At 42.1% G+C, this 17798-nt stretch overlaps 1 protein-coding gene across 1 annotated transcript in view; it reads left to right on the plus strand.

Moving 5' to 3' along the window:
- Nucleotides 1-17798, plus strand: part of megf6b (multiple EGF-like-domains 6b) — a 59292-nt gene that overhangs the window by 16322 nt on the left and 25172 nt on the right. Inside the window, exon 5 of the mRNA XM_070994166.1 lies at nucleotides 15057-15179. Within this exon, the coding sequence (XP_070850267.1) occupies nucleotides 15057-15179 (123 nt within the window). The remainder of the gene's footprint in view (nucleotides 1-15056; nucleotides 15180-17798) is intronic.

Consider the following 17798-nt stretch of genomic DNA (forward strand, 5'->3'; position numbering starts at 1 on the left):
CATATTGTTCAATAACGTTAGAAGAGATATTTGAAACAAATATGAGGAGTCGCTGATGTCAAAGTTAAATCCTTGATAACAGATGATAAAACTTTCCAAGCAGACGTAACCGGATATATGGAAATACTGTATTTTTTCCGTTCCCACTGGTTTAACATGCGTTTATTTGGCTTTGGTTTGTTGATCCCAAACTGTGAAATGTTTTACTGAAAGAGCTCTTTCTCTTTTGTGATAATTGTGTCTCATTTATTTGCTCTTTGCGAATGATTTCTGAACCATAAGCTCATGTCTTGGCCGGGTTTGGGGTCACTGCAGTGCCAGGAGGACCAGCTTGTTCTCGACATCACTCAAGACAGATCCTGTACTGATGGCCATCATCATTGTCATTATTCTGTAATGCTTCAAGGCAGCCCCCCGGACATTCCCCCTCAGCCAGGCATGTTGTCTTTGAAGCTTTCAGGCAGTGCAAATGTATCAAACCGTCTGTTAGGTTACTTGTAGTCGTCCAGCAAGATTGTGGCCAGTCAAATAAAGCCTCTTAGTATGATTTATACTACGATTTTGTGTAGCTTATATGGCAAAATAATTAAAATACTTGATATTTTTATTGGAATTTGGGGGTTATTGGAGGTTACACTGCTGAGGCCTTTGGCTATATATCTTTTTATCCTTTAATTTTCCCTTTAGAAGCAGATATATTTCTGAAGAAAAAAGAAAGTAGTAACACCTCAGTAACACCTGTGCATGTTCTTAAAGACTCGATCGCAGCAGTTAAAGGCCAGAGATGGAATTTCCTGCTTGATTCTGACCAGCGACAGATTTTCCTTGTGTAATCCAGAAAGATTAACACCCAAGGAGTGAATATGATGTCTTCAGAGTTTTAGTTGGGCTTATAAACAGTTGACTGAAGCTCTAAGTAATGAGGTCAGTTATTTCTCTGGAGCCTGTCGGTGCATGACGCGAGTCCTCCACAGTCTAGTGGCCGAGGTGCTGAGAAATGGCACAGCGGGAGCACACTGAGATCCACCTCAGGAGAGAGGGCATTCCACATAACTTTTCTATGCCACTGATTAACAAGTATTGTGATCACATGGGGCACAGTTATATGTTAAAAGTGGTGGAAAGTAAATTTATGCAAGTACTTTACTTTTGAGTTACTTCCACTCAGCTTTACCTGTTCATGCTACTTCGTTCTCCGTAACTAAACTTCAGAGCAAAATCTGTTTTTTGCTCCCTTAAATCTATTTGACAACTGCAGTCAAATAGATAAAGTTTTCACTTACAAAACATATGAACAGTCTATAAAAAGCAATATTAAAGATGAACTACCCAGCAGGTGTAGACGTTGTCTGGTATTCTTGTCATTCTGGTTCAATCTTGGAGCTGCATTGTGAAGTTGCATGCTCGTTAACATGGTTGCAAGGTCAGCACAGCAATCCTGGAGCTATTGTGGGAATTCATTGTCTTGTTAAAGGACACTTGTTGAGTTGCACAGAACCTTTGAAATACACAGAATCCAGCCGGGGGTCATCAGTGCTGTAGAAAAAAAGACAAACTTTTCGTGCATCCATTACAGTGTGTATTTCATGATACCATATCAGGTCTCAAATTGAGACAGTGAGTACTTGGACCTCTTAACCTCGTGGTTTTTATTTTAACTAAACTTGTCATCACGCAAGACCACATACATCTTCGTTCTTGCTGCTTCTCTCCGCCTTTCTTTGTTCTTCGAGCTGAACTTTCGAGAAAGTTCGATGTGCCTGGAAAGTATGTGCTTCAGTTTATCTTAAGACAGGGATTAGTTTGCGTGTATGGCTGTAGTCAGCGAGGATGATTTCAGATGTTGCTCTTTGCAGTACCTCTGTTTCCCCTCTAATAACCGTCCTGCTCTGCAATTACTTAAGGTTCAATAACAGTCTTACCTCAGTTACAGCAGTCCAGTGGCCTGTTGTAACTTGCCTTTCATCACTCACCCTCACACCTCACACCTGTAGACATAGTAAGTTACCTCAAAGCAGGCAGGTTCTCTAACTCATTTGCTGAATTTTGATAAATAGCGTGCATATCTTTCCTACTCACAAACATGTGTTGTTGTTTTTTTACATGTCTGTCATGCATGCAAGGTTTATTCCGCCTTAGTCATAGTAACCACTGTAGCACATTAAGGCCAAATGTGACCAAAAACGTGGGTGGCTCATGCCTCCCAGATGTCAAATGCCAGTTAACACATTAGTGTCATGTTGGTTAGAAGTGTTGCTGGCCTTTGCCGTCAGTGACAGTAGCTTTATATTTGAATGCAGCAAGGCTGTGATGGGTGTTTGCTCACCTCTTTCAGCCCTGCCAAGTGGAAGCTCACCAGTGATTATAGTATTATTAGTAGAACTGTGTGCTTAGCTAAGCTGATTTACGTGACGGTGGTGACTTTTGTTGGTTCCTTCTGCACTGAAGATTGCAGGGGGTTGAAGGTCAAGCCAGCATGTGGGCACAGTCTGTGCCATTTTAGAGGCAGCACCCATTGGTAACGAACAGCAGGAAGGCTACACGGCATCTGACCTTATTTGAAGAATGCAGGGTAACTGCTATCATCTCTGCTGCCCATCAAGCCATGTAGAGACTGACAGTGACAGGAGGGAGCAGCAGTGATGCAGATGGTATCTGTCATGTTTAGGGGATGCACGTCTGCAGGGGGCCATGTTGTAAAAGAGAACATCCCTTTACCGTATGGTGAAACCATTAAACTGGCGAGGGTTTGACTGTTTGACTGTCAGGTGAGTTGTGAGCAAATCTTTGGTGATATAGTGTATCTGCTCGCTTCGTGTTTGAGACCACTGAGGAATGTAATGAGAGAGGGGCTTTCAGTGTGTTGGCCTTCAGACCCTCCCCATTGTAAAAATAAATACCTGAACTTTGAGCCCCATTGAATGGTTTTTAGTAAGGATCAAGACAAACATTGGAGAAATGTCTGTGCTGAGCTGGCTGAGCACTTTAGCGGGTAAGTGCCCCAAAATGAAACACACATGCATGCTGAGGTGCTCATGGCTGGAGATTGGACCGTTTCTTTGCCTCAGCACTGAATCAGTGCTTGTTCCCATTGTGATGATAAGGCCTTCTTTTTCTGAGAAAATAAAAGTTACAATTAGTCATTTGGCAGAAGCTTTTATCCAAAGTGACATACATATGAATTCACACACCGATGGCGCAGCATCGGGGACAGTTTTGGGGTTCAGTATCTTGCCCAAGGATACTTCAGCATGTGGACTGCCGAGGCCAGGGATCGAACCATTGACCTCGTGACTGGCAGACAACTGCTCTATCCTCCTGAGCCACAGTGTTTTCAGTGTGTTGGAAAATCAGCAAATGGTCCATGAAGAAGAGCAGGTGGAAAAGATAGAGACATGAGCATGTTCATGTAAGCCTAAATGAACGTGAAACTTGCTGTTCAGCCCTTTACCACAGTTGGAGTTTAACAACCTGTAATGTGAAGCTTCCCTTGACCCACGTTTTAAGGCACCTTGTGAGGCCTTGGTCCTAGCATGTCCTTACATTTCTGCTGTATTTTACAAACTGTGATATTTTGGGAACATGCCATTAAAAATCCAAAAGCAGGACAGACCAATACTATTTTTGTTTGGGAGATGAGTAATGTAACCTAACAAAACATTGATGCATGGATGAGATAGGAGTTTATATGCTGGCGGAGAATCCGGCACAAGCTGATTGGTGGCCCTAGCTTCAGCTGCGTCATTTGGCTGTATGTTGTATCCCCAATTTAACAGACATTGAGACATCATCTGGTCCTATATGTTTATATGCTCTAATAACACAAGTTCAATTGCAAAGTAGCTGCAACCAGTTCAAATCCACTTTCAACTTTGGCAGCTTCATGATAGACAGGATTCCAGGAATATTACACCCCAAAATTTTCCTGTTTTCTCAAACTACTATACGTAAGAACTGGGAACTGGTGGCTGGGATGAAAGCCTTCAACACTCAGCCATAATTCACATGATCATCTTTTGTTTTGGTCAGCTACCCAGAGCTAAATATGAGCATGAACGACTGTAAGGTCATGAGATTGTAAAGCTGTAAGACTTCCAGCTGCAGCCGTTTGTCACTCATGACTGTTGTTTCCATCCTCCACTAGGAGGTCAAAAGGTGCTGGGCATCAGGGCATTAGGTTATATAACTGTTGTATAACGATCACCACATTTGTTTCATCTCCTCAAATCTGGCTGTTATGCTTTTATAGAGAATTTGTTTTAAGTGGGAGAGAAAAGTCGTAAAAGTCGAGTGGCTGATAATGGGAGAGTAAATGTCGAGAAAGATCACAAGCCGTCTAAATCATTCTCGGGGTTTCCCTTCTCCTCGCTGATGGGTTTAACAGGCTGCAGCTGAAAGGGCTCTGAACAGGTTGAAGTCTGCTTTTTTACTTCACTTGGAGAGAATTACGACGTCTTAGGTTTTAACCTTAGAAACACAAGGAGAAGCTGAAGAATTCTGTTTTAACAGCGAACAAGGTCAGCTGGTGACATAATCTTGCTATTCTTAACTTTTTTTGTTACAACGCAATCTCTCCCATCGGCTGCAAATTGGAGTCTAAATGGACCATTCACAGAGTCACTGACGTGTTTTCGTTTTTTTTGGCCATTTGAAAGTTTAATCCTGTTCTTTGAGTATTGTTAGCAGCCAGCATAGCGTGACGTCCAGAGCAGCTGAAATGAAGGAGGCCATGGAGATGTAGGCACTGCAGGGAGAACCAGAATCTCCTGTGTTTTCTCACACATTCTCCACCTCTTTGTCCTCAGCCCCTCTGATACTGTGCTTTATTTATTCTTTTTAGTTTGAGAGAGCGAAGCAGGAGAGAAGAGAGGGGATGAACAGACATCACAATTCTTCATCCCCCTTTGAGTTGTACTAAATTCTCACTTTTGACAACCTGGAACCAGCAAATACTTTATGTTTTTGATTAAGAAATGATTTTAAGCTTGGAGCTTTGTACAAGTGAGTCAATGTTTTGTTTTGTTTGTGATGCGCTGTCCTGCTACCAGTTTCACACTATTCCACTGATAGATAGTTTTTAACAGTGACAGGTCAAGAAATGTAAAGAAATACCCCAGCAAAGGCAGGGAAGAAGAATCAACGCTGGAAAACATGGATAAATAAACCTGACCTTTTTTCTTGCACAAGAAACCACACCTTTTAAACAATCCTAGTTATTTTAGCCCTGTTTCTGTCAAAAACACACTGAAAATGAAGGAAAATCTGACCTAGAAAAAGAAAGAAAAAAACAACAAAAAATGGACCCATAAATCGTCCCATGTCTGCTGTCCCATCCTAAATCACTGTGAGATATTTAGGTTAAACCACGAGAGAGAGAGCTGCTCTGTCCCTGTGAAGTCAGGAAAGGCATCTCTAATGAGAGGGAGTGCGTTGCAGTCAGGGTGGGGTACATCCTTGCCCACCTACCTGCCATTTCATCCTGTGCAGCACCCTAATCTCCCATAATTGTGCTGAGTCTGGGCTCCCACCCTGTCTCATTAGGCTCTTTACAGCATTCCTGATGAAAGGTCGCTCATGGTCACGCTTGGGTCGAGGGCATGAAGTTTGTGTAAATTGGCAGTGACAAGAGTTTGCAAAATACAATTAGAGGAATAATCAGCATGGACTGATCTCTTCATCTGTCAGTGGTGCCCTGAGTCTCCCTCCTTTTTACTTCACTGAAACTTCCAGAGTATCTTCCTCTAATTTTACTACATCTGCATTTGCTGCCTTTGTTGCTCCTTATCAGCTCCTTCTCTTTTCCACTGAGCCAAACTCTTGGCTTCTAATATCTGTTGTTCCTCCATCTTCAACATTATGTGTAGTGTCTCCATATGGAAACCACTCAGCCTTGGGAAACATGCTCCCAGCTCTCTTTCAGTGCGCAGCCAGAGTCTAAGTGATGTTTCATGAGGTGTGAAGAGCAAATGCTAATCTGAGAGAAATGCAAGGAGACAGGGTCTGTTGCCTTTCACATGTCAAGGCTGTTTTTGTTTTTTGTTTTAAAATCAGACCGTATTTTGAATTTCATTACTGTGATTGGACCCTGTTTTATCTGATTTTATTTCCGGACAGACTGCTTTAATGGCATTCCTGCTATAGTCACATTACATTAACATTAATGAAACATTAGCGTGTTTGTTGACATGGCCAGAATAAATTTTAGTCAAATTTGAAGATCTGTGTGTGTGTGTGTGTGTGTGTGTGTGTGTGTGTGTGTGTGAGAGTGAGAGAGAGAGTGAGAGAGAGAGAGAGAGAGAGAGAGAGAGAGAGAGAGAGAGAGAGAGAGAGAGAGAGAGAGAGAGAGAGAGAGAGAGAGAGAGAGAGAGAGAGAGAGAGAGAGAGAGAGAGATCTTTTTGTCTTCCTCCTTTAAAAATATTCAAATTAAACAATCTGAGGGTGAACACCACTGACCTTAATGCACCTTATATCTGACCACTGAAAGCATTTTATTGGCATTATTCAGTATTATTCTGTGGTTATATATTTCTGCCAAGTGTTTAGTTTATATCTGGCCGTCTTGTTGCTGTTGTTCCCCTTACCTTTGTGTGTTGTGAGTTTAAAAACACTAAAGACATGGACAAACCTTATTTCAAGGTCAGGAAAATACCACGCCATCATAGTGCTGTTTGATCTGGCCCTCACCTTTCCATGAAAACAGAACCTGTTGCGTTGAATTAGATATAGCCAGGGAGGGTCTGTTTTTGACTGCTGTATCTTTCATCTTTGAAAAAGTGTGAAACCATGTATTGTCACACTCGAGCATGTAAAGAAATAATCAAAACCTCAACGTGTATTCACACCGTACACCTTGAGCATGACAGTCTGTCATGTAGCTGCCACCTTTTGCCCTGTAGGCTAAAGACGTGCACATACCACAGCAGTATATCTCACATATGCGACCGAGAGGGAGACAGGCTGGAAACCACAAGTAATTTTTGGATTTATGCTGGCCTCCATGTGTTGTCTCAGGCTCTTAGAACTGCTGGGTCGAAGTTGGAAAAGACAGGTCCTGACAAGTAGAGCACAGATAGAGCACACGCAAAGGGTCAGAGGGCAATCCCCTAAGGTCCACGAGGTATTTGTTCCTCCTGTTTGTCCGTGTAGATCGTAAAATGTTATTCTGAAGACATGCACAGGAGCATGCAGCTGGCCTACTTTCTGTGTTGCAGGCTATAACTTTTATGAACAGTTAAAATGAGTGACAGAAGTCAGAAACCTTTGCTATCCGCAGGTTTTTGAAAGGCAAGACTTATTGCTCTGTCAGGCACCTTCCACCAAACCATTACAGTCAAAACAGTGATGCAAAGGTACTTTGGGATTGTCTCTGCCAGCATACAACGCTCAGATTTCCAGTGTGAGGTCCATGCCTGCTGGTGGCACAGCCATTGACTAACTGAGGTGATTTTAACTGCCTGTGTCAGGGAATTAAGGGGTTGCTTTGGTTGTAGTAGCTGTAGTGAAGAAGAGAGAAGCAGCTGGCTCTTAAGAATGGAGTTTCCCATAACACATAAACATACACATGTACCTACAGTCAACTGTGTGCACATGAAACACACACCTGCACGCTTACCTTGTGATTCAGTGAAATGGATCATCAAAACAGAGATTAGAGGAGTTTAGGACTCAGTAGAGCAAAATGTTCACAAAGCAAACTCAAACACTGGATTTTAGTGTCTTTGATGTCACACATAAAATCCTTGTGATCAAAACTGTACAAATAATAAAACATAAGGCACAGTGGTGTGTCCAGAGGCCACCGAGTCGCATGATTGATATTTTTCAGACAGTCAGACAGCCTCTCAGAGCTTCTCTCAGCACAGTGTGCTGCCTGTCTGTGGTTTCTTGTCAACACATGCCTTGGGAAGAAGACGTGTATGAAAACAAAAATACAACTATTTAAATAGGCAGATAAGCAGAGAGTGCAGATTCTGCTCATCTGCATTTTCACATGAGAAACGCTCAGCTGAAGGAAAACAACCGCTACAACTGTCTTTACTGAGCTGACACACCTGTCAGCATGGCAGAAACACTTTGAGACATGTAATGCAGTGTTTCCTCCTGCAAAGAAGACGCCACCTTCCAAACTCTTGAGACATTGAGTATCGCTTTTCTTAGAGCCTCATGTACACCACATCAGTATGTAGAGAGACGTTAAGCTTGACAGGCCCGTCGGTGCCAAGTTACAATTATTTAACTATTTGGACAGTTGCAGAGGTTTAGCGAGCTTAGTCGTCTTCATTCTAGCTTGCTAATAGGCATCCTAGTAGACAATGATTGTGTGTGATGATAATAACTTAATAACAGTGCCTCAACAGTAATCTGTTGAGTTACAGACAGCATTTAAAAAACAGCAGAATTTTCTTTCAATCATAGTGAGAAGAGCTTCCCGAGTTTCAGATACAGACGATGCAGGTTACAGTTTCAGCCTGGTCGCTAGTCCCAACCTCTCCTGTGCACTGCTGTTGGCTCGGGGCTACACACTCATTGCCCAAATAGTGGGTCATACATGATGATTGAGAGAGATTCATTTGTATGTCTATACATTGTTTTGTGGCAGAATCCTACATAGTATACCTTGAATACTTTAAAACATCCGAATATTGTGGAAAAATGCCTATTAGAATATCCTAGAACCCCTCTTCACAACACACTAACATCTTCAGTTGACTTAGTATTTCAAGAGTGCTTTTTTTGTTGACTTTAGGTGCAGTTTAAGCGCATTTAGAGTCATTAGCAGCTTAAAACGCTTCTGCTTCTTTGGTTTTCACCACAGAGACGTGTGGCTGCCTCCTGGTTGTCTTTAAGAAAATATTTTAAGAAAGGAGATGGAAGCACTTTTAAATGCCTCTACTGTAACACCCTTTATTCCATGGCAAGACGGTTCACTCCAAACTTGAGACAGATTGTTAATGACTTCATGGAAACATTAGAGGCTTGTGAAAGGAGGTACAGACGTCTTAAACATCAGTGGATACACATCATAGAGGTCTGCGTGTGGTTAGTCTTTTGTCATTAAAGGGGACTTTTTTTTTTTTTTACTTCTGGTTTTATGAAAGCCACACCACGTCCGAATGATAGTGCCACAATTACAACTCAGCTGGCCACAATTACAGGGCTACAGGAAGAAACTTGTACCCAAAAGTGGCACTAAGAATGCATCAAATAGGATAAGGGGGTGGAAATTATTGGATGCTTAATACAGCACACATAGTTTTCTGGTATAAGTCAGTGCGGTGAACCAAAGCGAGGGATGTTTTCCATGAGCGGGCATGTTGACAGGTTGAGTGGCCTTCTCTGACTTTGAATTATTATATTGTGGCAGCTTTAGTTACATGATGGATGAGATCAGAGCAGAATCAAATCGTGTCGACTAAATATGCATCCAGCAGCACATCTGGGCTGTTATTGATGTGGCAGGAGATTAACAGCAGGGGGCAATGTTGAACTTGAGCTGATGCTCAATGATGCCTTGCAGAGGAGAAGGAAAGATATCTGTAAATCCCATTTTTTGTTTGTTGTTTGTCTGCATAAAATCATGGCCTATCACATTATTGTCTCCTGTAGTTTTCATTGTTTTTAGTGTCTTAATGTTGTGTGTTTTCTAAGTTTGGCTCTCCTGAAGATCTGACCAACCAATGTCATCACTCCCAGTTATCTCTGCTTTTGTTTACACAAAAGCCTCCTGATCTCGTGGGCGTTGCTTTCATACCTTCATTATTTAATTTATTTACAAATTCATTTAGACCTGAAGACTAATCCTCAGAATGTCAGTTTCCCCTGGCATGCAAAGTGAACATGCTTCTTGATCTCTGCTCTTGTTTGCCTGTATTCTACCTCTTCACAGAGAGACAGTAGTCTGGCAGAGAAACATCACAAGGAAACCTTAGAGCTAATGTACTTACACAATGTAGACACAATGACCTGAAATGCAGTGGTAATGCTTGGATGAAACATTGGAAATGCATCTTTGGGGCTGTCATGATATCTGACTCCAGGAGAATATCCATGTGAAATCCATGAGGAGTTATGGGCTCTATAAAATAACTTTTAGAATAACTCTTGTGAGCTTGGGTGAGCATATTTCAGCAGCTCATCTGTTTCATTTGAGCTTCTTCCAGGCACCCTTTTGGCACTGCTTGTTGGACGGGTAGAGGAAACGTGGCTATACTGATAATTTGGATAGCATCTCTCAACAACAAGGCAATTCAAACCGCTGCACACAGGACATAAAAGGCATTACGACAAGATATATAGGGAAGACAAGGAAATATCAAAAGATAATATAAAAAGAAGCACATAAAAAAAGACTTAAAGGACTAATAAAGAGAAGGTAAAAGAAAAGATTAAATAGAATAGAAATTGCAGTGCTAACTATGAATGAATAGTTCAGATTTTAAGGTAGATGAAGAAACACAGTCTCAAATAGAAAAGCCTTCCATGGATCTGTAAAACTGACCCTTCAGAAAACATTTTAGGGCTCGGTTATACGTGAGGTCGAAGGTGCGGATGAGTTTCCTGTGAAAGCATTTGAAGTAAATTGTCAGTTCCAGTTCAGATGTTTGGTTTGTTAGTCAGATGATGTTCTCTCTGTCACAGAGAAATCCTCGTCTGAATGAAACCTCTGACTCAGATACGTCTCACAGAGCTGCGAGCCAGTCCCCGTCTTTATAGCACCTGGTAAATGAAAGCAGCTGTGAGGACTGCAGGGAATGCAACCAGGAAAGAACACTAGCAAAGCACGTTATTACACCGGCAGGCTTTTAGATCAGCGCCCTAAAAGGAAACAGGTTAGGCTATCCTCAGCGTCCCCCCTCCTGATCCTAGATGAATGCTGCAATTTTCCGGCCCGTGACCCCCGGAGATAATATCAGCGGTCTGGAGGTTTTTGTTGGCCCTCTCGTGGTCTACCGAGACGTTAGCCCAGTCCTCCTGGGAGCAGTGGCTGTCGTGCTTATCACAGGAAGTCACACAATACGGCCGAGGAATGTAAACCCAGAGCTTTGCTGCAGCTGAACTTGCAGAAACACAATCGAGAGGGGTTTTTTTGTTTTAATTCTTTACCTGATTGCTTTGGAACAGAGTGTCCACTACAGGAAAATAGACCTTTTTTACCCATTTTACAGATGTGTTTTTGTTTTTTGTTTCGCTTACAAGAAGACATAACAGCACTGAGCAATTTGGCACTTACTCCTATATCTGAGCTTTGTTATCCTCATAGAACAATGCACAGAAACTCCTCCCTCATGTGTGCATGAGGGTTGCAGACTATCAGAAACATGTCCTCCAATAAGCCCCTCAAATCCTGATCAATTTAGTCAGATGGCCACCTAAACAATAGTCGAAATCAATACATGTGTGGTGTGGGCTGTCGTCTCTGCTCTATTCATGCAGGTTAATGTTTTGTTTAATAGAACTTTGCTTTAAATTATATGAGCAGTCATGGTTTCAGGCGAGGTGGCCCACCTCTGTCATACAACACCACAGGAAACCCTGAATACACTGTAGTAAAATACAAAACCGCTAAGTACAGCCTTCAAAATTAGTATACAGTTAAATCAACTCTTCTTTAGTAGAGTTTAACAAAGTCTGTACTGATTTTAGTGCTGAAACAATTAGTTCTTTGATTAGTTAAAGGACAAGTTCATATTTTTTCAAGGTTTGCTATGCCCAGGCTCCATACTCAATGAAAAGTGATTGTGATGAAATGTGACGAAAAGTGAAGCTAAATACCTTCCAAAGCTTGTGTTTTTCTATTTTCTAACATTTTATTGACTAAAAAATTAGAGGGAATAATTTTCATTCTGGGGACATTATGGGAAATTCAAGACTCTGTTCAAAGATACCATCCTCCTATCAGCACTTCTAAAACTCACTAACTTAGTATCTAGTCTGCTAACTTGTAGACCCTCCCAGGCTAGCTGCTTTTCCACCCTTTCCAGTCTTTATGCTAAGCTAGGCTAACCGCCTGCTGGTGGTAGCTTCATTTTTTAGCGTACACACACGAGTGTCGTATTAAATATCTCAGCTAGAAAGCAAATAAGCGTGTTTCCCAAAATGTTAATCTCTTACTTTAGTTTGCTCATCTAAAATAAAGTAATAATAATTGACAGATTACGGTAATTGATTGTGAACATAACCTTTAGCTGCAGTCCTCACAAAGACAGCATTTCGCAAAGATTGAGACTTAAGTTTGCATTAAACTGCACAGATGTTTGTAATGAACAGCTCTGTGTATAATGTTTCATTGGTGTCATTTTCTAAAGGAATCCTCACGATGGTTGTCCTCATGTTTGTTCACCACATGTCAAGTGGACTCTTGTGCCACATGGATTATATATCTGAACATCCACCACATGGTGAAACGGTCCTGTGCGATTCTGCCTGCGCGAGTTTGACCCTGAACTTTGACCTTTGACTCTGGCCAGGGGCATAAACTGGGATGCAGACACACTGCTATTGTCCAGGCATCTGATCTCTTTTTGGTAAACGTGTGCACAGACCCCCCCCAGAGGCCCAGGTCAGGGAGAGGAAACCTGGTGATGTGATGTTCACGGGAAAGGGACTGATCTCTAAACACCCTTCCACAGCTCTTGTTTCGCTCCTTTTCAGATGTGTCTGATCACTCTGCTGGAGGTTCATCTTGGTGACGGATTGACGGATGGGTGAGGGTGATGTAAAATGAAATGCCCCGCGGAGTCAGGTGAAGGTGCAGCCTTCGCTCCGACCACCAGACTCCGTCGTGTCTTCAGAGGTCATTGAGTTTATTCGGAGAAAGTACTTCTATGGCTGGGAGTGTTTCTGTTTGGAAATGAGCGTATTCCAGTACAAGCAGTCGGGTAGCATCGAGATATAGTGATTAGAAAAGGTCCCTTGTTGCAGCCACGCACTAATAATAATCTGGTTCATCTCTCTTTTTGGTCTTTTGGAAGCGTTTCTGAACTATTTATTGATTTTCAACATGGTCCTCATTGTAAAAGAACATCAACAACATAACTGGAAACAACGCAACAGAGACACTAATGCAATACAAACACCCTAAAAGTACATCGCAAAGGTTCATTTCCATATTAAAAACATGAAGCCTGTGTTTGGTTTTCCTCTGAGGCTCTTCTGCTCTAAATGCATAAACTTGAATACCTGATTGAGAAAAAGAAATCCCGTCCTTTCTAAAAACAAGCTGCTTCATTGATCCGCTGTAGAGAATAACAGCAGTGGGGATCACTGCTGCTCTACGTTATTCTCCTCCTGACCTGTGGCAGTCCAACATTCCTGCTCGCTTATTGGGCAGAAAGACTTGCAGAATGATGAGCGTGACACTGACCCTGGGCAGACCCCTGCTCAAGCTGCCACACAGGTGTCTGGCCTCAGGGGTGGAGATAGACGTCCTCACACGCACTCAGCACAAACACACTCACACTGCAGGTCTCACGATCCCTATCACTGGATCCCTCGGGGGCTTGAATCCTGTCCTTGACTTCACTTCGCATTCTGCTCCGTCACCATCACTTGTCTTGCTTTAGTCTCGTTGTTTTCTGCATAATTGTCTGCAAACCTGCTGCTGTTACCATACTTACTCTGCAAGTTAAATGAACTGCTCTAAAAAGCAGGCACTCTCTCTCACCCCAGGACCCAGACTCATTAAATGAAGCTCCAAATGAAAATCAGCGAGCATCCCCAATTGGATCTTTAGCTGCAGTTGATCTCGTCTTGCTAGGGAGGATTTTTAGTAATAAAATGATTAGGATTTATGTTTCATTGTACAATAAAATGTATTCTTTATGTAAAAGGTAACATATTGTGAGTTTTATGACTGTTGGCAGTGGAAAAAGAGCAGTGTTGTTGGTGTGACTATTTCCAGATGCTGTAAACTGAGAGAGAAATCATTTAATTGGCTGGTTAAACGCTGGCATCGCTATGCACCGAAATTTGCTAGAGGGGGCAAAAAAGTTCTATAAAGCAATTTTCATTCGTACTCTTCCTCTTTACAGTAACTCTCGTCTTTTATGGACATGGAGAGAGTTTACAAGCTGATTAGTGCCAAGTGAATGCTCCCTCCTAATTTTCTCCATGGCTTTCAGTTTTCGGTCCAAAATTCCTTTGCTGGCATGGCAAATGAAACAGCCCCGTGTCGTCAAGTCTAAAACTACCCTGTGAGCCTAATCGCTCCTGACTAACCCCATATGAAGGAAATTTAACATTAATGCGGGCAATGTGGAGCCCTGTCTTGAAACAGCAGTGTAAAAGCGAACAACACGTACCACATTACTCCTTTCATTTTCAATTTTAATATCTCCTCATTACACAGAAGCTCTGCAGCTCAAATTATGGTATATGGTGAACTGTCAGCACCTGTATCTGACCTGAGTCATTATGTGTAGTTTGGGAACTGGAGGGAAAGATTTTATCTGGTTTAGTTGATGACAGCTTTGGCAGGATATGTAGCTGATGGAAATGAAATGGAAAAACCGTGACTTCTTGTGGAAGTGCTTTGGCGGTTCTGCATCAGTGACAAATGCCTCATCCCGGCTCATGTTGGAGAAAGTTGGAGGCAGTTTGGACAACATGCCACTGCTGCATAGTTCCCATTGTCCTGCTCAATTTATTATTTGATATGTTTTCAACCAGCTTTGGATGTATTATGTATTTTTCCTTTTTCATTTTCCTTGAAGTTGCTGCTAAGGAGGCAAATTTAAGGATGGAAACAGCGCACACAGTTTCCTGCTGCAATTTTCACAAATTTCCAGGCACTTGAGTGCTTTCCATACTTTTGAAAGCTATATCCAACATCATTCACGGAAAACATTTGAAACTTAGTCAGACTGACATGAAAAGGAAGACGCATTTTTTCTTAATCTTCGCCACTCAAAAAAGCTCTGCTGTTTTCACCAAAACACTGAGCTTTTTAAACATGTTTGACAGCTTTACCACAACAGTTCTTTGTTTGTAATTTCTGCTTTCGCTTGTGGTTTTCAGTGACTGCAGGATTAACTTTGTCCTTGTTGCTCCCCATCAGATGTGAATGAGTGTGAGGAGACCAATGGCGGCTGCGAGGCTCTCTGCTGTAACACCATTGGAAGTTTCTACTGCAGGTGTCCTCCTGGACTGAAACTGAACGAAGACGGTAAAACCTGTCAAGGTGAGTCCTCTGCTGTATTTGTTTGATTGCAGTGCTGGGTTGTATTATCAGATCATTATCAGTGGTATGATATCAGATATTGGTGTTCTGGTCGTGCTTTTATCCACACTATACACTCAAAATGTTCTTGAATGAAAATATCGTTTGGTGGCACAAATGGTCGTCTCCAAAAAAAAAAATGTCATTGTAATGAAATATTCCTGTAAAAAAAAAAAAAGTATTTGATTTTGTCAGTATTGCGCAGCCCCTAACCCTGAAATTACCTTCATCTGGTTTTATGTTCTTATTCCACTCAAAACCCACATCATGATTAAATGTTTTCAGCAGCGGGATGTCAATGCTGTCAGTTGCTTGGTCCGCCAGTTGTTAAGATATTCAACTTTCATATTGGCTTGAAATATGTTCAGACATGACATTCATGCTTACTTTCCATCTGGCACCATTGTCAAATTTTTAATGTGTGCATCACTTTGGTGAATGAGCAAATACCTGACTTTAGAGCCTCTCAGGTAGCTGTAGACTCTTAGTCTTGTTTTGACAGCTTACAGATAATTGGATGACACGCTGAACGACCTGTCTCTTTTTAAACATACTGAGCCCCTAATCTTACCCCTAATGCTCATCTTGCAGTAATCATGATTTGCGTCTTTACTCCACTCAGCATTCATTACACTGATGAATGTTTTTGGTCCTTTTTTTCTGTATTTTTTTTTTGTACGTTTTTGTTGACATTCACAGGCTTGTGTTGTCTTTTTATTTGTGGCTCAGTGAATGTGGATTCTGCAACTAAACATCAAGACCAGATCTTTTTAAGTTGATGATAAAATGCTTTCTCGACTCAGAGTAACTGTGGAAGAAAGTGCAGCTACCAGTCCATCAGGAGGCCCAGCATCTGTGAACCACAGCTCACCATAACTGAGCTGCTTCCCATGAGACTTCTTTTTGCTCAAACATAGTTTGATGTCTCTGGTTGGGAAATCTCTGCGAGTGGTTTGTTTAATCAGAATAATGGTCGCTCTGTGCAGCAGACAAGCATAGAGGAGAGACGCTGGAGTGTTCTGCAGTGAGGCTGCCTGCTGAAGGAACCGCTGAGGGATCTGATCCAGGTCGTGGTTATTAGGAGAGTTGATGGGAACGTTGTCACAGCTGGCTTTCATAGCTCTCTGCCCTCCACCACTGATGTATATTGGAGGAAAACAGCCACCCGCAGCATTAATGTTGTAATTGTCGTAATTGGCAGTAGTATTAACAGAGGTAAAAGAAGCTGGGCAAATGTTGTGGATGTTTAAGTTAGCTTTGCATGTGTGGCGCCGCGTCTGCAGAAAGTGATCAGCTATCCTTCTGCATGGCAGCCTGTAGGTGGGCGACACTGAGTCCGCATGAGTCCGGATGAGAGACAAGATCCATTCATTTAGCTGGTCAGAATAAAAGGTTCTCCGAGTTGGATCTTATACCACCACACTAATGCTTTTGAGGAATCCTGTCCTTGGCAACATACTACGATTTTTTTTTAATGAAATACATCTGCTGAGGGATGTTAATATGCCAATTCTGCTGGAATGGATGAGAAATGAACAAATACATCTTTTGTTCAGTGCACCCCCCCTCCAAAAAAAAAATAAAATAATAATAATAATGATCAGAAAATCATGAATATGCAATTTAATCCCATGTGGAGATTCTCCCCGATTTAAGCTCCTGGTCAAATTCCATTTTATTTCTGCATTTATTTCTTTTCTTCAGGAAAAGCAGCATTGATGCAAATGGCACTGATCAAAGTGGAAGAGTCCAACAGTAACCGCTGTCATGCTGAGTGCAGCAGTGTCAACATTTTAGCCGTCATGCTTAATGAACTGCACTCCTCAGACCAACGCGAGCATGAAGGTGGGAGGAATGGTCTGCCAGTGCTTGCCACCTGTCTTAATAGTGAGCGTGTGAGTAACGTCTTCCAAAATCAACACATATCCGATGCTCGTGTTCACCCAGAGAGCAGGACAGTTCCTGTAAAGATATTCTTTCACTAAAAAACATCTCGCCGTTGCTAAGTTCTCTCCTGGATTTTTCTGGTATTTTATTCACATTTTTTTCACTCTGGCAAGGCATCTTACAGTCGATGGCTCTGAGCCTATCATCTGTCTTCCATGCTTGAGCGGGCTGCTTTCCCCCTCACCTGGCTGGCATCATTGTCCACATGATTTTGAAGTCGGCACAAATATGCATTTTGTGCAGAGTTGTGAATATGTTCGCGTGCGGTGTCGCAAAAAATGAGCTGTATCAGTTTCTGCCGGTCTGTCTGAGCTTGAGTACCTCTGAGATGCTTGCGGCCTGATGTAATGACTGCACAGGTGTATGTTACAGAAGCTTTAAGGTTGCATTATTAAGAAGAGCAGTCATAAGCAGCGAAGCTCATTGTATCCTGCGGAGGTCTGTAAGGGCTATTTCTCCTCAAATCAGGGAAGTGATGCTGACCATGAACGTGCTCTGCTCTTTATAAGCTCTATAAATTGCTGTCGTGTCTGGCTGCCGTATTTGTGTACATATGTGCTGGCAACAGATGAGAGAGCGCAGTGCTTAGCTCCCGAATAGACGATTTCACAGCAAGTCTCATTCCTTTCTCAG

The sequence above is a fragment of the Chaetodon trifascialis genome, chromosome 3 (assembly GCF_039877785.1).
Source record: "Chaetodon trifascialis isolate fChaTrf1 chromosome 3, fChaTrf1.hap1, whole genome shotgun sequence".
Classification (NCBI taxonomy): Eukaryota; Metazoa; Chordata; class Actinopteri; order Chaetodontiformes; family Chaetodontidae; genus Chaetodon; species Chaetodon trifascialis.